This window comes from Mobula birostris, chromosome 6 (genome assembly GCF_030028105.1).
Source record: "Mobula birostris isolate sMobBir1 chromosome 6, sMobBir1.hap1, whole genome shotgun sequence".
Taxonomy (NCBI): Eukaryota; Metazoa; Chordata; class Chondrichthyes; order Myliobatiformes; family Myliobatidae; genus Mobula; species Mobula birostris.
In genome coordinates, this window is record NC_092375.1 from 38,612,536 (window position 1) to 38,637,863 (window position 25,328).

General features: G+C 41.3%; 1 protein-coding gene across 1 annotated transcript in view; it reads right to left on the reverse strand.

Annotated features, from left to right (window-relative positions):
• Positions 1–21,884, reverse strand: part of LOC140198961 (immunoglobulin-like domain-containing receptor 1) — a 54,495-nt gene extending 32,611 nt beyond the window's left edge. Inside the window, exons 1-2 of the mRNA XM_072260271.1 lie at positions 21,519–21,884; positions 64–234 (exon numbers count right to left, since the gene is read on the reverse strand). Of these exons, the coding sequence (XP_072116372.1) occupies positions 64–234; positions 21,519–21,570 (223 nt within the window). The 5' untranslated portion in view covers positions 21,571–21,884. The remainder of the gene's footprint in view (positions 1–63; positions 235–21,518) is intronic.
• Between the last annotated feature and the right edge of the window lie 3,444 nt (positions 21,885–25,328).

Sequence of the window (25,328 nt, forward strand, 5' to 3'; positions counted from 1 at the left end):
CATAAAAGGGTAAAGTAGTGATGAAGATAAACAAAACAGATAAGATCCACTGGTAGTACTTACATGAGGAATAGTATTCAAATAATGGGTCTTTGCAAAATGTTTTGAAACGCCAGGTGACTACTACATCCTGAGATTGTGAGGATGTGGAATAATCACATCTTAGAGCAATGGAAGAAAAGAGTGTTGTCACGCGTTGGGTCTCTGGTACAGTCACCAACAATGCAAGGCATGCTGCAAGATAAAATAATTGTAGATGTTCAACACAAGGGCTGTGCAGATTAAAATATTACAATGCAATTAATTTGGTTTTAACTGGAGCACATTAAATTCACACATTAGAACTCAGAAATAGCGCTTCAAATGACCATTCAATGTCCTCATTACCTTTTTCTTCTGACTGAGCCAGTCTATTGAATATGAGGTATGTGCACATGAATTAATAGTATCAGTATATGAAGTCCTCCTTTCTGGACAAACACTCCAGCAAAAAAAAAAAAGGACTTCAGAGATAACTTGATTTGGGAAGCAGAAATTCCTTTGACTGGGATAGACTGTTATAGAAACATAGAAAATAGGTGCAGGAGTAGGCCATTCGGCCCTTTGAGCCTGCACCGCCATTTATTATGATCATGGCTGATCATCCAACTCAGAACCCTGCACCAGCCTTCCCTCCATACCCCCTGATCCCCATAGCCACATGGGCCATATCTAACTCCCTCTTAAATATAGCCAATGAACTGGCCTCAACTGTTTCCTGTGGCAGAGAATTCCACAGATTCACCACTCTCTGTGTGAAGAAGTTTTTCTAATCTCGGTCCTAAAAGGCTTCCCCTTTATCCTCAAACTGTGACCCCTCATTCTGGACTTCCGCAACATCGGGAACAATCTTCCTGCATCTAGCCTGTCCAATCCCTTTAGGATTTTATACGTTTCAATCAGATCCCCCCTCAATCTTCTAAATTCCAACGAGTACAAGCCTAGTTCATCCAGTCTTCCTTCATATGAAAGTCCTGCCATCCCAGGAATCAATCTGGTGAACCTTCTTTGTACTCCCTCTATGGCAAGGATGTCTTTCCTCAGATTAGGGGACCAAAACTGCACACAATTCTCCAGGTGTGGTCTCACCAAGGCCTTGTACAACTGCAGTAGTACCTCCCTGCTCCTGTACTCGAATCCTCTCGCTATAAATGCCAGCATGCCATTCGCCTTTTTCACTGCCTGCTGTACCTGCACGCCCACTTTCAATGACTGGTGTATAATGACATCCAGGTCTCATTGCACCTCCCCTTTTCCTAATCGGCCACCATTCAGATAATAATCTGTTTTCCTATTTTTGCCACCAAAGTGGATAACTTCACATTTATCCACATTAAATTGCATCTGCCATGAATTTGCCCACTCACCCAACCTATCCAAGTCACCCTGCATCCTCTTAGCATCCTCCTCACAGCTAACACTGCTACCCAGCTTCGTGTCATCTGCAAACTTGGAGATGCTGCATTTAATTCCCTCATCCAAGTCATTAATATATATTGTAAACAACTGGGGTCCCAGCACTGAGCCTTGCGGTACCCCACTAGTCACTGCCTGCCATTCTGAAAAGGTCCCGTTTATTCCCACTCTTTGCTTTTTGTCTGCTAACCAATTCTCTATCCACATCAATACCTTACCCCCAATACTGTGTGCTTTAAGTTTGCACACTAATCTCCTGTGTGGGACCTTGTCAAAAGCCTTTTGAAAATCCAAATATACCACATCCACTGGTTCTCCCCTATCCACTCTACTAGTTACATCCTCAAAAAATTCTATGAGATTCGTCAGACATGATTTTCCTTTCACAAATCCATGCTGACTTTGTCCGATGATTTCACCGCTTTCCAAATGTGCTGTTATCACATCCTTGATAACTGACTCCAGCAGTTTCCCCACCACCGACGTTAGGCTAACCAGTCTATAATTCCCCGGTTTCTCTCTCACTCCTTTTTAAAAAGTGGGGTTACATTAGCCACCCTCCAATCCTCAGGAACTAGTCCAGAATCTAACGAGTTTTGAAAAATTATCACTAATGCATCCACTATTTCTTGGGCTACTTCCTTAAGCACTCTGGGATGCAGACCATCTGGCCCTGGGGATTTATCTGCCTTTAATCCCTTCAATTTACCCAATACCACTTCTCTACTAACATGTATTTCGCTCAGTTCCTCCATCTCACTGGACCCTCTGTCCCCTACTATTTCTGGAAGATTATTTATGTCCTCCTTAGTGAAGACAGAACCAAAGCAATTATTCAACTGGTCTGCCATGTCCTTGCTCCCCATAATCAATTCATCTGTTTCTGTCTGTAGGGGACCTACATTTGTCTTTACCAGTCTTTTCCTTTTTACATATCTATAAAAGCTTTTACAGTCAGTTTTTATGTTCCCTGCCAGTTTTCTCTCATAACCTTTTTTCCCCTTCCTAATTAAGCCCTTTGTCCTCCTCTGCTGAACTCTGAATTTCTCCCAGTCCTCAGGTGAGCCACTTTTTCTGGCTAATTTGTATGCTTCTTTTTTGGAATTGATACTATCCCTAATTTCTCTTGTCAGCCACGGGTGCACTACCTTCCTTGATTTATTCTTTTGCCAAACTGGGATGAACAATTGTTGTAGTTCATCCATGCAATCCTTAAATGCTTGCCATTGCATATCCACCATCAATCCTTTAAGTGTCATTTGCCAGCCTATCTTAGCTAATTCACGTCTCATACCTTCAAAGTTACCCCTCTTTAAGTTCAGAACCTTTGTTTCTGAATTAACAATGTCACTCTCCATCTTAATGAAGAATTCCACCATATTATGGTCACTCTTACCCAAGGGGCCTCTCACAACAAGATTGCTAATTAACCCTTCCTCATTGCTCAAAACTCAGTCTAGAATAGCCTGCCCTCCAGTTGGTTCCTCGACATGTTGGTTCAAAAAACCATCCCGCATACATTCCAAGAAATCCTCTTCCTCAGCACCTTTACCAATTTGGTTCACCCAATCTACATGTAGATTGAAGTCACCCATTATAACTGCTGTTCCTTTATTGCACACATTTCTAATTTCCTGTTTAATACCATCTCCGACCTCACTACTACTGTTAGGTGGCCTGTACACAACCCCCACCAGCGTTTTCTGCCCCTTAGTGTTATGCAGCTCTACCCATATCGATTCCACATCTTCCCGGCTTATGTCCTTCCTTTCTATTGAGTTAATTTCATCTTTAACCAGCAACGCCACCTCACCTCCTTTTCTTTCATGTCTATCCCTCCTGAATATTGAATATCCCTGAACGTTGAGCTCCCATCCTTGGTCACCCTGGAGCCATGTCTCTGTGATCCCAACTATATCATAATCATTAATAACAATCTGCACTTTCAATTCATCCACCTTGTTACAAATGCTCTTTGCATTGACACACAAAGCCTTCAGGCGCTCTTTTACAACTCTCTTAGCCCTTATACAATTATGTTGAAAAGTGGCCCTTTTTGATGCTTGCCCTGGATTTGTCGGCCTGCCACTTTTACTTTTCTCCTTACTACTATGGCAAGTGGATTTTCAATGGTTTGGATACTCCTGTGAAAGAATCATTCTAAGTTTCAAAAGGGTGAGTGTTCACCTATGCCCAAATCCTGTTTGTCTATGCCAACCTCTACTCAAAAGTATGTGAAATCTTGATGCAGGCCACCAGTGACAAGTAATCACTGAAGTGGAAAAGTGTAAAAACCTTTACTCTACAAACAACTTTGTCCTTCAAACATCCAAATTTGCAGAACTGTCGTATTCCAATAATATTTCAGTTTTGCATTTGAATATTTAGCAAAAATATATATATTATATTGATAATTAAAACATAATTATGCAAAGGCCATCTACTGATTTTTAAAAGAATAAAGAAAACCGTTAATGAGGAATAGAAAGCTTATTTGAAACAGTCCCTTCAAAATTAAGAGAATGACATGCCAAAATGGAGCAGGATGGATTTTCCTCCAGTTTGTGTTGAGCCTCACAAACCAGAGGAACATCTCATATTCTGCTAAAGTATACAGGTCGACCTTCACTAATCCGACTACCTGTTATCCGGTTCCTTCGATAATCCGGCACTGATTATGCTTGATGTGATCCTTCTGTAATTCGGCATTATCACTAATCCAGCACTCCTCAGGTCCCAGTGGTGCTGGATTAGTGAAGGTCGACCTGTACTACACCCTATGGCATGAACATTAAATTTTTCTATTTCAGGTAACCCTTACCTCTGGTTCCATGCCTTCCCTCTGCCATTGTCTTCTTCTGTCCATTCTCTGACTCCCTATTTTGTCCCCTTTTTGACCCCCCACTCACTCAATGCATAATCATCCAACTTTGACCAACACACAAAAAAGCTGGAGGAACTCAACAGGTTAGGCAGCATCTGTAGAGGGAACTGGTTATATGTTTACATCCTTACCATCGTTTGGGGAGAAGTTGTTGCTCATGAATTCCATCTTAATTTAATTTGTTACTGCTTTGTAATTATGACCTCTAATTTTGGATTTTGACACGTGTGGACATATTTTCTACACATTTCCTTATTCCTACTGAGTTATCTCACTGACTTTTCCCGAACAGATGCTCAGACCTGTTCAACTCTTCCTGTTAACCACATAGCCCGCTCTTGTAGATCAAATTACTCCAAACAAAAAGCAGACACATCATTTGATGGACTGCCAGGAACTCAAACACTGGATGCATATGCATTTCCCAGGGTGCTCATTTAATCCTTTCAGCCTGTCCTAGGGTTCCTGCTTTAGGTGCATTTCCTGAGGCAAACACATCCAAGTTATAAATGAACGGGCAGCAGATTGCTTTAACAGTAGACTTCTGCAATAGGAATAAGTCACATTTTGCTCAATGATATATTCCAAGCAGAACATTTCACTACAACATGCAAAGTAAATGTGTGGCACAATAATGCAGGAAGTGTCATTGCTGTCCCATCGCTCCAGTGTCTGGAATTTGATCCTAAAATCCCCAGCATTGTCTGCATGGAATACATACATTCTCCCTGTGAGAGTGTATGGTTGCCCTGGATGCTCTAGATATTGCCCACATCCCAAAAAGGTGTTGTTTAACTGATTGCTGTGCATTACCCCTTGAGTCGATGCATAGCCAATGAATAAGTCAGAGTTGATGGACCTCTGAGAAAGAACAGACTGTAAGAAAATAAGTGAGGGAATGTGCTTGGTCCAAGAGCTGGCAAAGAATTAAATAGAGAATTGGTTTATAGATAGCACTATAGATGAAATGTATCCCCCAATGGGGTAATGCTGAATATGTAATAATATTTCTAATGAGAGAGTTGGAAAAGAAAACAAGATCCACGTGAAAAATAAACCAGGATTTCCCCAACCCGGGGTCCACAGACCCCTCAGTTAATGGTCAGGGTCCATGGTGTTACATGCCCAAGGAGAGCTGGGTTTTTTTGTGAGAATGATGTAATGGTCTTTTGGAGGTCACCTGACGTGGTTTTCCCGCCAATGTGAGGTCACGTGATGACAAGTGCCCCATGACTATATAAGGGTCGACCCAGGTGATGCAGTTGGTTTTTGAGTTTGTAAATTTCCAGGTAGAACGTGCTGTATCTCCGTTTCTGTTGCGTGTTTGTTTTTGGTGATGCAGTTTCATTTTTAAAACAGTTGTGTATTCTGTTGCAAGATACCATTATTATTTGGACTGGAAATTTTTGCTAGATGTGTTGATTTACTCAATTCCAACATTCAAAGGGAGAGTGAAGAATTCATCAAAGTGCAGGATTGAAGGATGGAGAGGAGTCGGCATCATTTGGCAGTTTAATAAAGGATCGACCTTATTGAGTCTTCGTTGGAGTAGCAACCTGCATCGAGATAACTCTTGCCAAAAGAAAAATGAGTTCACGCACAGGTGTGCTCTCTCCCTCTAAAGGAATTTAAGGTCAGTCAATTTAAACTGTTTATTTTCCACATCATGAATCCTGTGGACAGAACCAGCAGTAAGGTTGCGTCTGTGAAGAGATCCTTCTCCAGAGAAGTCTCTCCCAATTGAACGTATCAATCTGTTGGACTTTTGAAGTTATCACTTTAAGAAATATATCTGACTGTATTGCTTTAAGAACTGGTTACACATTTAACACTTTAAGAACCAGAGCCAAGTGGCAAGTTGGTGAACGGCTGCATATCTGTTAACTTCCGGTTAAAGCTTTCGTTTGTTTTTTTTCCCTTATCATTTATCGGTGTTTAATAAAGGTTTGGTTATTTTTATATAACCTGTCTCGATTGATATTCACTGTTGCCGGTTACGTAACAATGGCACGTAAAGGATTGGGATAGAAACTTATTTTGATGAAAGGACGTTGTCCAAAAACAATAAATCTACAGATGTTTCCCCACCAATTTCCAGCATTTTATGATTTTATTGCACATAAAATTAGATCGGGCATATTTCAGAATGCAAAAATTAAGGATGCTGAAACAGGGCGAAATTCAATTAATTAGGATTTTAAGGTCACATAGAACTTATCGTCTGAAAATGTTGTCCTTAAGAGTTATCTTAACATGAAGATAGAATCCAATCAGAAAATAAAGATTTTTTTTCTTAAAATCTGAAACTGTCATATCTAGCACTACCGAGAGCAGCGTAGTAGGAATAATTAGCCCAACATTAGCACAACATAACAACTGGAATAGGAGTGAAAAGGTTTAAACTAATGATCTGGTGCCACAAGTACAAATTACACCATGCCAGCTGTGAAATGCAAGTTGAATTAATTAACTAAATAGGGAAGCAAAGATCAGTTAAGATACCCAGTTTGCCTTCAATATCCATCTGTTTCACTATGATCTTTTAGAAAATGAACCTCAGCAAGCCAGTCATAAACAAGAAGAAATCTGCAGATGCTGGAAATCCAAGCAACACACAAAAAATGCTGGAGGAACTCATCAGGCCAGGCAGCATTTATTGAAAAGAATATCATTGATGTTTTGAGCCGAGACCCTTCAATAGGTGAGAGAGGGAAATGGGAATGGAGATGGTGAAGGTGGGGAGGAGCATTACTGGAAGTTCAAGAAATGGATGTTCATGCCATCAGGTTGGAGGCTACCCAGACAGAATTTCAGGTGTTGTTCCTCCAACCTGAGGGTGGCCTCATTGTGACAGCAGAGGAGGCCATGGACTAACATGTTGGAATTGGGATGGGTGGCCACTGCAAACCCCACTTTTTCTGGCAGACGGAGCATAGGTGCTCAGCGAAGCGGTCTCCCAATCTATGTCAGGCCTCACCGATATACAGGAGGCCACACCGGGAGAATCAGATACAGTAGACATCCCTAAGAGACTCACAAGTGAAGTGTTGCCTCACCTGGAAGGACTCTTTGGGGCCTTGAATGGTAGAAAGGAAGGAGGTGTAGGGGCAGTTGTAGCACTTGTTCCACTTGCAAGGATAAATGCCAGGAGGGAGATCAGTGGGTGTTCCACTTGCAAGGATAAATGCCAGGAGGGAGATCAGTGGGGAGCAATGAATGGACAAGAGAGTCGCATAGGGAGCAATCCCTGTGGAAAGCAGAAAGTGTGGGGGAAGGGAAGGATGTGCTTGGTGGGAGATCCCAATGGAGATAGCGGAAGTTATGGAGAATTATGTGCTAAACCTGGAGGCTGGTAGGATGGTAGATGAGGACAAGAGGAACCCTATCCCTGGTGGGGTGGCAGGAAGCTGGGGTGAGGGCAGACATGCGTGAAATGGAAGAGATGTAGTTGAGGGCAGCGTTGATACTGGAGGAAGGAAAGCCCCTATCTTTGAAGGAGGAGAACATCCCCTTAGTTCTGGAATGAAAAGTCCCTTGCTGAGAACAGATGCAGCAGACATAGAGGAATTGAGAGAAGGGGATGGTGTTTTTGCAAGTAACAGGGTGGGAAGAGGTATAGTCCACATAGCTGTGAGAGTCTATGGGCTTATATTAGACATCAGTAGATAAGCTCTCCGGAGAGAGACAGAGAAATCAAGAAAGGGGAGAGAGGTGTCAGAAATGGACCAGATAAATCTGAGGGTACGATTAAAGCTGGAGGCAAAGTTGATGAAGTAGATGAGCTCTACATGAGTGCAGGAATCAGCACCAATGCAGTCGATGTAGCATAGGAAAAGTTGGGGATTGATACCAGTTAAGGCTTGGAACACAGACTGTTCCATGTAGCTGACATAAAGGTAGGCATAGCTGGGACCCATATGAGTCACAGCTACACCTTTTATTTGAAGGAAGTGGGAGGAGCCAAAGGAGAAATTATTGAGAGTGAGGACAAGTTCACCAGACAGAGGAGAGTGATGGTGGAGGGGAACTGGTAGAGTCTGGCGTGCAGAAAGAAACGGAGAGCTTTGAGGCCTTCCCGTTGGGGGTTGGAGGTCTATAGGGACTGGACATCTGTAGTGAAAATAAGATGATGGGGACCAAGCAACTTGAAATCACTGAAAAGATCCAGAGCATGTGAAGTGTCACAGATGTAGGTAGGAAGGGACCGAATAGTGTCGAGGAATGCAGACACAAAGTTCAGTGGGGGCCGGAAGAAGCAGAAACAATGAGTCTACCTGGACAAGCGGGTTTGTGGATCCTGGGTAGGAGGTAGAGATGGGAATTGCAGTGCAGTTAGTTAACTAACTACAGGTTTGAGTTGAACAATAAATGTATCAGAAGCCATATCTGGTAAGTAAAAATAATGAATTAGCAAAACATCCTCAGTCTCATGGGCAGTAGTTCAATCATTACACTGAGAATTCAAGATTTCCTAGGTAGAATATATACCTGGTTTGGAGTATGGAGGAAAAACTGTTGGATAAGGTGATTATGAATAGAGATTGAGGAATATATCATCCAGATTCTGCCCTGAAATAAATAATCTGTTATCATTGAACATAACGTACAATTCAATCACAGATTGGGGGTAAAACTGGCACATTTCTTCGTCCATCCCTAAATGTCCTGGAATAGAATCACTTGCTGGGAGCCTAAAACAGAACAACAGATCCGTAAAGGACAGCAGGTCTCTTCCCCTAGAAGGTCAAAAGTGTAGCCTTATATTAATGTTCACTGATAGTTATTTTATATTCCAGATTTATCTGATTAACTCTGCTTAAATTCCCCAGTTGCCGTGGGGCATTTGAACGCATGTCAGATTGGATTGCCAAGCAACAACTAAGAAGCAGAAATTCAGTATATACTTAGTCTGACATTATCACATATGGCCTAATATTCAATAACCTTTGTAAATACAGTATTAAGTTGACTTTCTTTTTTCCAAAACTATCAAAATAACACAAAACATGAATACTTAAAGATTAAACAGTATATTTGAAGACAAAGCTCAAACAACAGTTAATCTAAAGGTCAAGTTTGGAGTGCCTGCAGTCACATCATCGGAATTGTTTGATTCTATTGCAGCCTTAATCAAGATTTACTTTACCGATTATTTACTCTTTTTTCATCATGTGGTGTAAACAAAGGCCTTCAGCATATTGACACATGAATGAAAGCCAAATGGCATCAATATGTAATAAATCAGTTTATGAATGAATCATAATTTGACTAACTGCTTTCCTTTTGACAATATAATTGCCATCATACAGTTGAGCATTCTGAGATTTGTCTTGAATGCAAGTATTTCAATGCAAAGGCTTTAGCAGGAACATGCACATGGAATATGCTTAAGAAGTACCCACAGAAACAAATTAAAATGTATAAAAATGAATTAGTGATGGTTGAGCTTATAAGATTTTATGAAGTATTTCCCATCCCTTTCACCATTGAAAGCTATGCTAGAAAGAGCACAAATCAAAAAATACCACTACAATGAAGAAAGGCTGGGAACCCCAACAAAGATTCTACAAAATCATTCAAATTAGAGAATGTCAGAAATCAGAACTTGGAATATTTTGAGTTGATGGGAATGTAGGGAAAATAAAATGGAATTTCTCTAGGATATTTATATCTAAAGTTTGTTGGTCAGTGAGGAAACAGTGGACCAAAGATGTGTCTCTCAACTCTATAAATATATTTGTTAAAATTTATCCAGAGCAAGGACAGCAATTATTCCAGAGCCCTGATGTTAACTCATAGTGTGAATTCAGTGTAAGGAATAATGTTGTAAGCATTTGATTGTCTGGCTAATCTACAATTTGGGTCATCCTAAATCTCAATCCTCATTTTCATTTAAAATGTTCATCCCAAGAGATATCAGTAGCCAGCAGGCAGATGAGGACAGAAGCTGGTGGAAGAACATTCCTCAATGGTCAAGTGCATACATTGGATTGAGGTTGGAACATACAGGGCTGGGGTAAGTGTAATGAGTTTCTGGTAGCAATGTCAGTCAAAGGGTGATCAAAAGCATCTGCTCATTTTAGACCATAATCCAGATATTTAAATATTTTCCTTTCTTGACCCTCTTCTTAACAATATTCTCTGGCCAACCCATCATGTGCATGATTTACACAACTGCTTATTAAGTTTGTATTCTATCAAGGTTCAGCTTCTTCTGCATGTGGTTAGAATTCCCAAAATACCAGAAACGTACCAACTAGATGGACATCTGGTATACTTGCAGCACAGAATTCCACATTATTGTAACACTGCCTCTTCTCACTGTCAAGCCACAAGGGGTTAATCGCATGTCACAGAGAAAGAAACATTAATCTAACTTGATGAACTTGTTTCTCTACTATTCTTAATTCTATGAAATACACTTCCATAATCAATCTTATAAAACATCAGAGGGATATGACCACAAGAACATAGGAGTAGGAGGTAAACTATTTGGTCCCTCAAGTTTGTCTCACCATTTAAGATGATTATGGTTCATTTATGCTGGCCAATACTGTGCCTGTTAACCAATGCCCTCAACTCCTCAATCTTCCAAATATTTATCTAACTATCTCTACCTCAAATCTATCTAATGATCCAGCCCTCAGGGACAGAAAGAATTTCTACGTGTGTAAATTTAAATGATCCAACCCTTATTTTGTAGCCATGTTCCCATGTTCATAACCTTTTATCAGTGGCAGTTTTTAAAATGCATACTTTAAAAAATGTATAATTACAGGCCAATGACATTAAAGTATACAAATAATAAAAGCTTTTCCCATTCTAAGTGCTCCAAGTTTAAGAAAGAGTTAATATCTAGTCTATTGCTCTTAAAGGGTTAACAGAAACTTCGAGTTGGAGTAGAGAAAAAACAACCTGTCATTGCACAATCCACCAAATGACCGCCTCCAACTGCTTGCATTACAACTAGTTAACAATTACCTGCAATAAATACTTGAGATTGTTTTTATGCAGAATCCTACAAAAGTAGATGTGATGTTCATCCAATCACATTTCCTGGAGGTTATATAAATTGTATTAAAATAAAGACTCATTTAATTAAAGCATTGTAACCAACAATTTAATTAGAAAATCTTATAAATTCACTAATCTATACGTAAAAAGTGTGCAATGGTCTTATAAGTGACAGCAGGAATGAAGACAGAATACAAAGGACATGGATCTACACTTGTGTTAGTATTCCTTCTTACATTGAGAAAATTGTATTTAAGGATTCTAATATGGTTAGGATTGTTTAGACCCAGTTCTGAAGTTCACTTTCCAGTGTTACAATGGATTTTAGCAAATTAGAGACAAAAAAGATGGAAGCTCCAAAGAAGGAAGTTTCCAATATTTGCCACCAATACCCAGTCCGAAAAGTAGATGAATACTTCAGACATCAGATGAGTTGGGGTCAAACTTATTATTTGAAGACTTCACAGTTCATTTGCTTATTTTAACATTTGGAAGCAAAATGTACAGTATTCATGACAAGCATTGTGAGCATGCTATGTTGCTGCTGGAATGTAAGGTGATACTTGCAGGCTGTCCCCAGCACATTCTTGGGTACACTGGTTGCTAATACAAATGACACATTTTACTGTATGATAACATGTACACATGATAAATAAATCTGAATCTGATGAATCACAGAAGAAATGCAATTGCAAAGTCTTTGTAGTAAAAAGATTTGTTGCAGCTACATAAAAAGAAAATGATTTATACTCATGGAACTACTGTTATTATCTTTCTACCTTCTACTAGAAAGATCAATCTTTCTACTGCAACAGCATGGTTCATGTGGCTGTAATATTTAGCAGTGCAGAAATTGAATTGGGAGTACTTACTCCAGATAGTTTGAACCCCATATTAAGGCCACTCGGTGCAATGAACTAGAATTGATTAGAGAGCTTAAGGTTAAGGAGCCCTTAGGTGCTATCGATCATAATATGATACAGTTCAGCCTACAATTTGAGATGGAGAAGCTAAAGTCAGATGTATCGATAATACAGTGAAGTAAAAGGAATTACGGAGGCATGAGAGAAGCGCAAGCCAAAATTGATTAGAAGGGAACACTAACAGGGACGAAGGCAGAGCGGCAATGCCTGAAATTTCTGGGAGCAATTTGGAAGGTGCAGGATAGATACATCCAAACGAGAAGAAATATTCTAAAGGCATCATGGTGCAACTGTGACTAGCAAGAGAAGTCAAAGATAACAAAAGCCAAAGAGAGGGCATATGATAGAGCAAAAAGTCGTGGAAAGTTAGAGGGTTGGGAAGCTTTTAAAAACCAACACAAAGCAACTAAAAATGTCATAAAGGAGGAAAGGATGGAATATGAAGGTAAGCTAGCCAATAATATCAAGTTTCTTCAGATTTCCAAAGTATAAAAGAGAGGTAAGGGTAGATATCAGACCACGGGGAAATGATACTGGAGAGGAAGTAATGGGGTCAAGGAAACAGAAAACTGAATAAGTATTTTAAATCCATCTTCACTGTGGAAGACACTAGCAATATGCCTGAAGTTCAAGAGAGTTGGAAGCAGAAGTGTGTGAAGTTGCCATTACCTAAAGAAGAGGTGCTTGGGAAATTGAAAGGGCAGAAGGTTGATAAATCACCTGAACTAGATGATATACACCACAGGGTTCTGAAGGAGGTGGCTGAAAAGATTATGGAGACACTAGTAATGATCTTTCAAGAATCAATGGATTCTGGCATCATTCTGGAAGAATGGAAAATTGCAAATGTCACTCCACTCTTCAAGAATGAAGAGAAGCAGAAGAAAGGAAATTATAGGCTAGACCTCAGTGGTTGCGAAGATGTTGGCGTTGAGAATGTGGTTTTGCGATACTTGGAGGCACATGATAAAACAGGCCAAAGTCAGCATGGTTTCCTTAAGGGAAAATCTTGCCTGACAAATCTGTTGGAAATCTTTGAAGAAATAATAAGCAGGATAGTCAAAGAAGAATCAGTGGATGTTGTGTACTTGGATTTACCGAAAGCCTTTGACAAGGTGCCACATGAGGCTGCTCACCAAATTAAGAGCCCACGGTATTACAGGAAAGCTACTAGCATGGATAGAGCATTGGGTATTGGCAGGAGGCAAAGAGTGGGAATAAAGGGAGTTTTTTCTGATTGGCTGCCAGTGACTAGTGGTGTTCCACAGGGATCTGCCTTGGGACCCCTTCTTTTTACATTGTATGTCAATGATTTGGATGATAGAATTGATGGCTTTGTTGTGAAGTTTGCAGGTGATTTGAAGATAGGTGGAGGAGCAAGTAGTTTTGAGGAAGTAGAGGGGCTACAGAATGTCTTAGACAGATTAGCAGAATGCGTAAAGAAATGGAAGATGGAATACAGCATTGGGAAGTGTATGGACGTGCACTTTGGGAGAAGAATTAAAAGCATAGATTATTTTCTAAATGGAGAGAAAATTCAAAAATCTGAGGTGCAAAGGGAACTGGGAGTCCTGGTGGAGGATTCCCTAAAAGGTTAAGTTGCAGTTGAGTCAGTTGTCTGGAAGGCAATGTTAGCATTCATTTCGAGAGGGCTAGAATACAAAAACAAGGATTTAATATTGAGGCTTTACGAGGCCTCACTTGGAGTATCATGAACAGTTTTAGGTCCCCTATCTAAGAAGGGATGGCTGACATTGGAGAGGGTTCAAAGGAGGTTCACGAAAATGATCATATGAGGAGTGTTTGATGGCTCTGGGCCTGTATTCACTGGAATTCGGATGAATGAGGCAGAACCTCATTGAAACCTATTGAATGTTAATAGACCTTGATAAAAGTGGATGTGTAGAGGATGTTTCCTATGGTGGAGGAATCCAAGATGAGATGCCACAGCCTCAGAATAGAAAGATGTCCATTTAGAATGGAGATGAGGAGGAATTTCTTTAGGCAGAGGGTGAAGAATCTGTGGAATTCGTTGCTACAGGCAGCTATGGAGGCCAAATGATTGGCTATATTTAAGGCAGAGGTTGTTAGATTCTTGATTAGTCACGGCATGAAGGGATACAGGGAGAAGGCAGGAGATTGGGGCTGAGAGGGAAACGGATCAACCATGACGAAATTGCAGAGTAGACTTGATGGGTCTAATAGCCTAATTAACCATATAACCATATAACAATTACAGCATGGAAACAGGCCATCTCGGCCCTTCTAGTCCGTACCGAACTCTTACCCTATCCTATTCCCACCGATCTCCACTCAGCCCATAACCCTCCATTCCTTTCCTATCCATATATCTATCCAATTTAACTTTAAACGACAACATAGAACCTGCCTCAACCACTTCTGCTGGAAGCTCATTCCACACAGCTACCACTCTCCGAGTAAATTTACTATAAATTTAATAATAAAAATAATAAAACAATTAATAATAAAAAATAAATAAACTACAATTACATGCAAAGAAGAAAGGCAATAAGGATTGAACCAATAGGACCAGCCTATCCACTCTGTCAAGACCCTGCCATCATTTTATTTATTTTCATCAGATCTCCTTTCAGTCTTTTCTTTCCATAGAAGCTCCAGCTTCTCCAATCTATCCTCATAAGTTTAGTTTGTCACCTCATCAACTACTGACATACCTGCAAATCTCCCCTAGACCATCTCCACATCTTTCAAAAATAATAAAGCAACAGCGTTGAACACAGTACGCCACTGAGGCCAGACAAGTGTTTTAAGTCACTTCATGCTTTTAAACTCCATGCCTCTGTTGATGAAGCAATAAACAGTGCATATTGCATCTTACTAACTGGTTTCTCAACTTGCCAGTGGTCCCCCACATGAAGGTAAATTTACAGTAGCCAAATAACCTAACAACCAACATATTTTTGAGAGGTGGGTCAAAATTTGAACATCTGGGGGAAATCCATGTGATCACAGGGGTTTTGCGTACTCCACACAGACAGCACCAGAGGTCTTTATTGAACCCAGGCTGCTGGAGTCAACAATAAGGTTTAATATCACTGGCATTTGTCATGACATTTGTTGTTTTGCAGCAGCAGTACATTGTAATACACAGAAATAAAAACTAAAAATTACATTAAGTACATGTAAAAATAAGTTAACTAAGTCGTGCAAAAGTAAAAAAAATACCAAGGAATGTTAATAGGCTCATTGTCCATTCAGTGCCATTCCATTGATGCTTTTGTCCCTGCCTCTGAACAGAAATTACCCTAATCCAAAATCACATTTGCTCTGTAATACAGTACACCTCATTTGACTCCTTAATCACTCAGTAGTCTTTCATAGTATCTCTTGTATCCTTTCATAGTATCATGCTCCAATGCTGCTTTCCCAGTATTTTATCTGATTGGGTCTCTGCCAGCTCGGTTCTGCTTTTGCCTCTTAAGTTCCTGTATCAATGACGGTTCCTCTAACCATTAAAATGTTTTAAGTCTATAACTACCCAATTATGTACCTTTGTCCATTCTGCAGACTTTTAATTGGTTATATTATTTGATGCTATAGAATCAATCTTTTTCTAGCTCCGTGATCATCTGCTGGAGACAAATTAATGTAACAATCAAAGCAACATTCCCATCTAATACTCAGGAAATAGTGAACTGGCAGGAGTAAATACAAGAGGTTCTGTAGATGTTGGAAATCCAGAGCAACAAACAACAAAATCCTGGAAGAACTAAATATCAGGCAGCATCAGTGGACAGGAATAAACAGTTGACATTTTTGGCTGAGACCCTTCATCAGGACTGGAAAAGAAGGGGGAAGAAGCCAGAAAAAGGTGGGAGAAGGGGAAGAAGTATAAACTGGCAAATGATAAGTGGAACCAGGAAAGGAGAAGGTGAGTGGGTGAGTGAGAGGCGATAAAGTGAGAAGCTGGGATGTGATAAATGGAAGAGGTAAAGAGCTGAAGAAGGAACCCTATTGGAGAGGAGAGTGGACCATGGTAGAAAAAGGAAGGAGGATGGACACCAGACAGAGGTGATGGGTAGATGAGAAGGGGTAAGAGGAAAGCCAGAATGTGAAATGAAAAAGAGAGAAGGGGAAGTGGAAAAATTACCAGAAGTTAGAGAAATCAATGTTCATGCCATCAGGTTGAAGACTACTCAGATAGAATATGAGGAATAGACATAAATTCTGGAGGAACTCAGCAAGCCAGGCAGTTTATGGAAAAAATGCTTCGGGCTGAGACCCTTCATCAGGACTGGAGAAAAAAGGTGAGGAGTCAGAACAAGAAGGTGGGGGAGGGGTGGAAGAAACACAAGGTGACAGGTGAAACCAGGAAGTGGGAGGAGTGAAGTAAAGATTTGGGAAGTTGATTGGTGAAAGAGTTATAGGGCTGTAGAAGGGGTAATCTGATAGGTGAGGACAGAAGGCCATGGAAGAAAGAAAAGAGGAGGAGCACTAGAGGGAGGTGATGGGCAGGTAAGAAGAAGAAGTGAGAGAGGGAAACAGGAATGGAGAATGCTGAAGGAGAGGTGGGTGGGCATTACCGGAAGTTTGAGAAATCAATGTTCATGAACTATGAGGCTGGTGGCAGTGGATGGGACAATGGCTGCTGCTCTGGTCTTCTGCCTGCTCTGGATCTCTTCATTGTTAACTACTGATAGGACCACAAAGGTCTCGACTTCATCACTCCTCCCTCCAATTCCAACCTCACTCCTTCCGAATGCACTGCTCTCCGCATTATCCTAACCTCACCATCAAACCTGCACACGAAGTGGGTGCTGTAGTAGTCTGGCAGACTGATCGCTGAGGCCTGGTGACAACCGTCAGACTCCTCCTCTTACTTACCCCTCGAACAGAACCCCACCAAGGAGCACCAGGCTCCCACACCATCACTGACCTTATTAACTCTGGGGATCTCCCAGCCACTGCCACTAACCTCATAGTTCATGAAAATTGATTTCTCAAACTTCCGGTAATGCCCTCTTCCCTCTCCTTCATCATTCCCATTTCCCTCTCTCACTGTATCTCCTTACTTGCTCATCACCTCCCTCTGGTGCTCCTTCCTCTTTTCTTTCTTCCATGGCCTTGTCCTCTCCAATCAGACTCCCCCTTCTTCAGCCCTGTTTCTCTTCCACAAATCAACACCCCAGCTCTTTACTTCACCCCTCCCGGTTTCACCTATCACCTTATGGTTCCCTCTCCTCCCTCCACCTTCTTACTCTGAATCCTGACGAAAGGTCTCAGTCAAAACGTCGACTGTACTCTTTCCCTACATGCTGCCTGGCCTGCTGAGTTCCTCCAGCATTTTGCGTGCGTTGTTTGGATTTGCAGCATCTGAAGATTTTCTCTGGTTTGTGATTGGAATTTGAGGAGTTGCCTTTACAACTTGAGTGGCCTCATCGTGGCAGTAGAAGAGGCCATGGGCAGATATTTAGAAATAGGAATGGAAAGTAGAATTAACGTGGATGGTCACTAGGAAATATAGCTTGTTGTAGCAAATGGAGCAAAGGTAGATCTGGTCTCACCAATGTAGAAGAGAATGAACCAAGAGCACCAGATACAGTAGAAGACCTGATAGACTCACGGATGAAGTGATGCCTTATCTAGAAGGACTGTTTTTGGGCCCTGAATGGTGGCAAGGCTGGACATGTAGATGTAGGTGCAGTACTTGTCCCGCTTGCAGAAATAAGTGCCAGGAGTGAGATCAATGGAGAGAGACAAGTAGACAAGGGAGTTACATAAAAAGCAAACCCTGTGGAAAGCAGAGAGTAAGTGGGAGGAGAGATGTGTTTAGTCATAGAAATCATTGTCGATGGCAAAAGTTCTGGTGAATGATGTTATGGATGAAGAGGCTGAGTGGTAGGCAAGGACAAAATGTACTCTATCTCTGTAATTGCAGTACAAAAATGAGGTGAGGGTAGAATGTCTACAAAATGGAGGAGATGTGGGTGAGGGTAGCATCAATAGTGGAGGACGAGAAATCATGTTCTTTGAGGGAGGACATCTCAAATGTACTGACAGATGCAGTGCAGACAGAGGAACTGAGAAAGGGGAGTAAGCATTTTTACAGATAACAAGGTGGGAAGAGGTATAGTCAAAATAGACACAAGTTTAAGTAGGTCTACAAAAGATTAACAAGGAGTCTGTCTCCAGAGATGGAGATGGAGACAGAGAGAAGGGGATGGAGGTGTCAGAGATGGGTCAGGTAAATTTGAGGGCAGGGTGGAAGTTGGAGACGATGTCGATGAAATTGATGAGCTCAGCATGGGTACAGGAAGTAACATCAATGCAGTCATTGATTTAGCATAGAAAGATGGCTGTGCCTCGTGTTTGGAGAAAGTAGGAGGAGCCGAAAGAAAAAGTTGATGAGAGTGAAGACCAGTTCCACCGAGCAGAATGTGGTGGTGGAGGGGAACTGGTTAGGTCTGTTGTCTAGAAAGAAATTGAAAGCTTTAAGGCCTTCCCTGCTGGAGGATAGAAGTGTATAGGGACTGGAGGACTGGACATCCACAGTGAAAATGAGGTGACCAGGGCCAGAGAACTAAAAAGTGATTAAAGAGATCGAAAGCATGCACAGTGTCACAGATTTAAGAAGGAAGGCCAAGGGGGACCAAATGGAGTCAAGTTATGCAGAAGTACCATTTACCAGATGAGATTGTAAACCAAAACATTAGGATGATGCAAAATAGCCACGACTATTTTAAAGAGCAAGGGAGGTTCCAAGTCAACATTGTGACCCAACTCTATCTAATCTACTTTGTGTGATGTTGAAACTCTCCCAATTATACCTTTGTCACCTACAGAGACCATTTGGATTGCTTCCTAAGATTAATCCTGCAATACTTAAATTTATAAAAAAAATGTTCTTCTCATTCTATGCACTATCCTTTTCATGTGTCGGTCCGCCTCCAGAACCACAAACTCTAAACTCTACTAATAACTTCTATAAACCTACTGGCTCTCACAGCTATCTTGATGATACCTCTTCCTGCCCTGTCACTTGTCCTAAATGAATGTCTTCCATTCAAATTCACAATGGAAACAGACTGTATAGTTGGAGAATTCACTGAAGGGGCAGGTGAAAGTCTAATACAGGTCTCCAGACATAGAGGGATTACTCGTTGCTCTTGAAGGTTTAGAAGTGGATAAGTACCCAGGCCAGATGAGATTTATCCCAGGCTGCTATGGGAGGATTGATAAGCCTTCTCTAGACACAAGAGAGCAACCAAATTACTCCAGTACAACAAATGTGGTTCCCCTTTACAAAGAAAGCAGGGAAATATCTAGTATCCCTGGAGTAGAGGATGTTAAGAAAGAGGTGCAAGTTATGAGGGGTATAAGCATGGTAGACTGCAAGGAACATTTCTGCATATCAGAGAGAAAAACTACAGGACATAGGATTGGGGTGAAGGGAAAGAAATTACAGAGGATAAAGGTATATTCTTAACCAAGAGAGAGGCAAATAGCTGGAATATACCATCTGTGAAAGTGGTTGAGGATGGGTCACTGAACAGCATTTAAGAAGCATCTAGATGAATACAGTACTTGAATCCTAAACAGGGCCACACATCTAGTGGTGGGAGATGGGAACGATTAAGCATACCCATCGATCAGTTAGGAATTGTTGGGCCAAATGGCCTGTTTCCATGATGGTTCTCCATTTCAATAGGTCCACGCTTAACCATTTAGAATAGATGAAGCAAAAATATATTACTATGAGAACTTACATTAATCAAAGCATCAGAAAAATGGGATTTAATTACAAAGCTCATCTACAACAAATTTCAAGCTGATATAGTTGATCTGCAGTCACACAGCACATTGAACGACTGCCATACATCCCTCTTACATATGCAATAACTCTTTAGCACCAGGATTTCTGGGATTGCATCCCAAGACCTAGAAGAAATACCACTAAATTTGCAATACATTCCTTTGAAACTATAAAACGTAGGATCAGAATTAGGACATTTGGCCCATCAAATCATGGCTGATTTATTATCCCTCTCAACCACGTTCTCCTAACTTCTCCCATAACCTTTGATGCCCTTACTAATCAAGAACCTATCAATCTCCACCTTAACTATATCCAATGACCTGCCCCCCACAGCTGCCTGTAGCATAAATTCCACAGATTCACCACCTGATCTGACAAATGACAAGAGCTATGCTTTAAGTATTACAGGCCTTTGCAAAATGATCCAATATAAGATTTAAGGGACTGAATGTGTCGTCGTTCTTATCTACTCAGTCTGAGATGAACAGAAACGAGAATACTGTGTAGATTAACTTTCATTGCAATGGAGCTTCATATAATTAAGTATTTAACATAGAAAGTAGAGTTCCAAATAACAGTGACAACAATCAGATTTAGGATTGAATGGTCAAAAATAAACCAATAAACACTTTGGAGATAAACCTGAGAACGATATCTTGCAAATTGACAATAGTTAGCTATAAAGCAGTTTAAGAGTTATTAAGAGTCTGACCGGATCCACATCATTACAGGAAGCCAAATTCCAAGCAGAGACACCTCCTATTACTATGAAGGATTAAATAATTCCAAGAGAAAGAAAGTACGTTTGTTGTTGGGTATTTTTCGTTGAAGAGTTTTAAGATACTATGATGTAATCATACAGTTTTCGTAACATCGACAGACTATGCTTAATACTTTCGGCAGTTCTGCACATCAACTTCTCCATCAATTCCACTGAATAAACCAACAAAGTGATAAAACAAATTAGCGGCACAACACAGGTTCGTCGTGCGGCGTTGACCGGTAGTTGTAATCTTTCGTTTCGAGCGGTTCCCCTACCCGACCCCGCTCTCCATCAACTTGGAACGGGCATTTACAATCAACTCATTTGAAAAAGTAAATGTTCATTCAAATCATGAAACTTCCCCAACAGAGAATGGCTGCCTGCCCATTAAAAGAAATCCACTGATTTCAACCGGGAACCTGGATCCATTTATCCACCCTGCCCTCTGTCGCTAGGGGAACTCCATAAGTTGGCAGGCGATGGTGGAACACCTGATGCCTTGTTCTCCCAAAATGGGATCCATTCCCAATTCACCTGTTGCATGCTCCAATGCGCAGGCGTAAAACAAAGTACCTGCACCATCACAATGCTGAAAATACAGAACTCGGGCACGAACTCTGACCGCCCACGGCCCTTGCCTCACCTTCCGGAAGTGGTCTCCGCGCGCTAGCTGGCTCTTACCTGTCTGGCAAAGCGCGAGGACCATCCAACTCAGAAGCTTGCTCCCCGCCATTTTCTCCCAAACTACTCCCACCGATCTTCAACAAGCGGCTCTTCCTAGCCCTCTGGAGGGTGGATCGCCAGAGTGACTGCGGCTGTTCCCCCACCGTGAACCGGTTCGCCAGGTTTGGCCGGCCGCCCCGCCCAGGGCTGTAACCGTCAACGCCCGCTGCCGCGCGCCAGGTAGGCCACGTGACCGCGGAGGCTCGTCCCCAGGCTCAGACTGAAGCTGAACCGCCTCGCTGGGTGCACGGGCCGAGACATCCTCTATCTGCCGGTTCCCCAGGTACAGAAGCCGAGATCACCCACCACGTGTCCCACAGGTGCCGAATCGCCCCCACCTGCCTGTCCTTCAGGTGCAGGAACTGACACCTCCCCCCCCCCCCCCCCCGACCTTCAGCAACAGGAGCTGAATCTCCTCCCCGTCCAACTATCATCCAGCTATAGGAGTCAAATTTCTCCCAGCCTGTCCATCCTCCTAGTACAGGAGCGGCATCTCTTCCCACCCATCTGTCCATTCTCTGCGTACTGACCACAAACACACCTGCCTGCCCTACCTCCTTTTGGCATACTCCCTGCATCCAATCTGTACAGCCAGTAAGAATTTTGTAAATTTCAGTGGGCCAACTCTGTCTTTCTGAATCTAGAAAGCAGAACTGTAGCCTACTTAATCACTACTCATAGGACAAAATTGCCATCTTAGGAATCAGTCTGGTAAATGTTCACTTTATAGGAACTATATGCTTTTATGATATAGTTGTTATAAATTTGTACACAATATTCTGCCAAGATCAGGATTAGATTTATTATCCTTAATGCTGGCAGCAGCAGCAGTGCACTGCAATACATAAAATGTATACTATAAATTATAAGAAATATATATATTAAATAAGTAGTGCAGAAACAGTGAGGTAGTGTTTCAAGGGTTCATTGTCTATTCAGAGTCTGATGGCAGAGGGGAAGAAGCTGTTCCCAAAACATTGAGTGTATGTCTTCAGGCTCCTGTAACTCCTCTCTGATGGTAGTAATAAGAAAGGTATATTCTAGTGGTAAGAGTCCTTAATGATGGATGCGGCCTTTTTGAGGCATGGTCTTTTGAAGATGTCCTTGATAGTGGGAGGGATAGTGCCCAAGATAGATCTGGCTGAATTTACAACCCTCCGCAGCTTTTTCTGATCCTGTGTGTTGTGACTGTGATCAAAGTTCCTGGAAAGACACTGACACTGGTGATATAGTGTTATATCACCACTGTACAGTATATGGAAAGACACGAATGCTGGTGACCTAGTGTTATATCACCATATGGAAAGACACTAACACTGGTGATACAGTGTTATATCACTAATGGAAAGTCACGAACCCTGGTGATCTAGTGTTATATCACTATATGGAAAGACACGAACACTGGTGATATAGACTTTATTCACCACAAGTGGCATCATTCTGAAGACCCCCTCAACAGAGGCTTACAAACTCAAAGTACATCACAATTTTTATATCCTTAAGATCAATGGTAGCAGTAGGTGATTCAATACAATTTCAATAGTTACAATGACTTACTTTACCTCAGTTGGCAACGCTTCCTTTGAATTACATACCAGCAGCAGGAGAGACCCCTCAATGTTCAAATATCTTGGCTGAGTCACTTCCCTGAACTTATTTACATTTACAATGGTGCAAGTTCCTTAAACCCATAGTTGATACAGTATAGGGCAATTAACACAAGACCATTGTCTTAACTTTTGACTCGTGAAGATGCAAACATGGTCACCATTTTGTAAACCACATCTTTTAGTTTGTGGGCTTTTAACTTCAGTTTTCTGCATGCAATTTACAATAAAAACTAAAGACTAATTGCAAGTTTCCTGAACTTATTTAAATTTACAATAAGAACTGAAGATTGGTTCTTGTTTGAACTAACATCTGCTATATTCACATAATTCCAGAATACTTCCTAACACTGCAGTGCCCCTTCTATACCACACAGTGAACCAACCAGTTGAAATGTCCTCCATGGTACATCTTTAGAACTTTGCTGGAGTCTTTGGGGAAATACCAAATTTTCTCAAACTCCTGATGAAATACATCCATTGATATGCCCTCTTCATAATATGTTGGGCTCAGGATAGATCTGCAGATATGTTGACACCCAGGAACTTGAAAGTGCTTACCCTGTCCACTGTTGACCCCACAGTAAGGACTGGTGTGTGTTCTCTTGACATTCTGTAAGGCCCAACATATCACTTGTCTCTTTTTTGTCTTTTTGTTTTAAATACTTTATTTTCAAAATTTTCAAAAAAAAACAATGAAATCGACAAAAACATACCAGCTCAAACATGTATAAAAAAAGAAATAAGCAAAAAAAAGTCATAACATTAGAGGGATGCCTATTGTACAAAATGCTCAAAAATACTAAACATTAAATCTCAAATGAGGACCGTGAGAAATCAGCTGGAGGGAAATTGCTCATCCACCCCCGGCCTCGTCCAGGTAAGCAAGAAATGGATCCCAGATAGCCGAATATTTTTTAATTGAATTGGTTGTCAAGACCCTAAGTTTCTCCATCTGTATGACTGAGATCATTTCAGCCATCCATCTCTGAAAGGAATGGGGAGAAGGTGATTTCCATTCCCTCAAGATAAGACTTTTGGCAACAATCATCCCCAGCATCAGAGACTGTTGTATGGCTGCAGGGAAACAAATAGTAGATTGCGAGCAGCCAAATATAGCGAGACCAGCTTCCAAGGGGAAGGATCTTTTATAGGCCTTTGAGTACCAGTTGAATATTTTGGACCAAAATCCAGTCAGTAATGGGCAAAACCAAAAGGTGTGTGACAACGTGGCTTCCGTCCCTTGGCATCTATCACACATTGGCAAGACAGAAGGGTAAATCCTGTGCAATCTAAGTTTAGAGTAATGGAGATGGTGGACAACTTTAAACTGGATCAGTTGGTGCCTGCTGTTAACAGAGCAAGCCTGTATCATAGACACCACTTATCCCAAGCAGCTTCAGATAATTCAATGCCCAACTCCTCTCTCTAGGCGTCTCTAATCTTCACAGTAAACGCTACAGTGCAACTATCAAACAAACATGCAAACTTAGAAACAAGATGCCTGGAGTCAAGAGGGTTCTTTAAAATATCAAAAAACATATGTTTCCCTGGAAGGATTTCAAAATTACAAATCTGAGATTGAATGTAGTGTCTAATTTGTAAATAACAAAACAAATGCAAATAGGCAGCTCAAATTTCTCTTTCAGCAGACTAAATGTTGCAAACCATCCCTCTATGTACAGGTCTTCAATAGAAACTAGACCCTTCTCCCTCCAAGCATGGTAGGTTTTATCTGACCATGAGGGTAGAAAGGAGTGAGTGAAACAGATTGGTGTTTGTACAGAGGTCCCTGGTAAATTCAGAACGCTCCTAATCTGATTTAGAATTCTGACGGAATTTTTCAAAACAAAACTCAAACTTTCTGAAGTCCCAGGCTTCTCTAACTTAGAGAACAGCATGGCTGGCAAGGAGGAATTGACAACAGAGTCGGACTCCATACATAGCCACGAGGGAGCCCCAGGGGCTAAGTTATCCGGAGCCCCCTGTTGCCAAAACATTAAAGCCCTAGCATTGACAGCCCAATAATACAGGTAAGTACAGGTAATCCCAGCCTTCCTTCAGACTTGGGCTTTTGTAAATGAATTTTCGAGATCCTGTGATTCTTATAATTCCAGATATAAGACAATATTATGGAGTCCAACTCTTTAAAGAAAGCTGA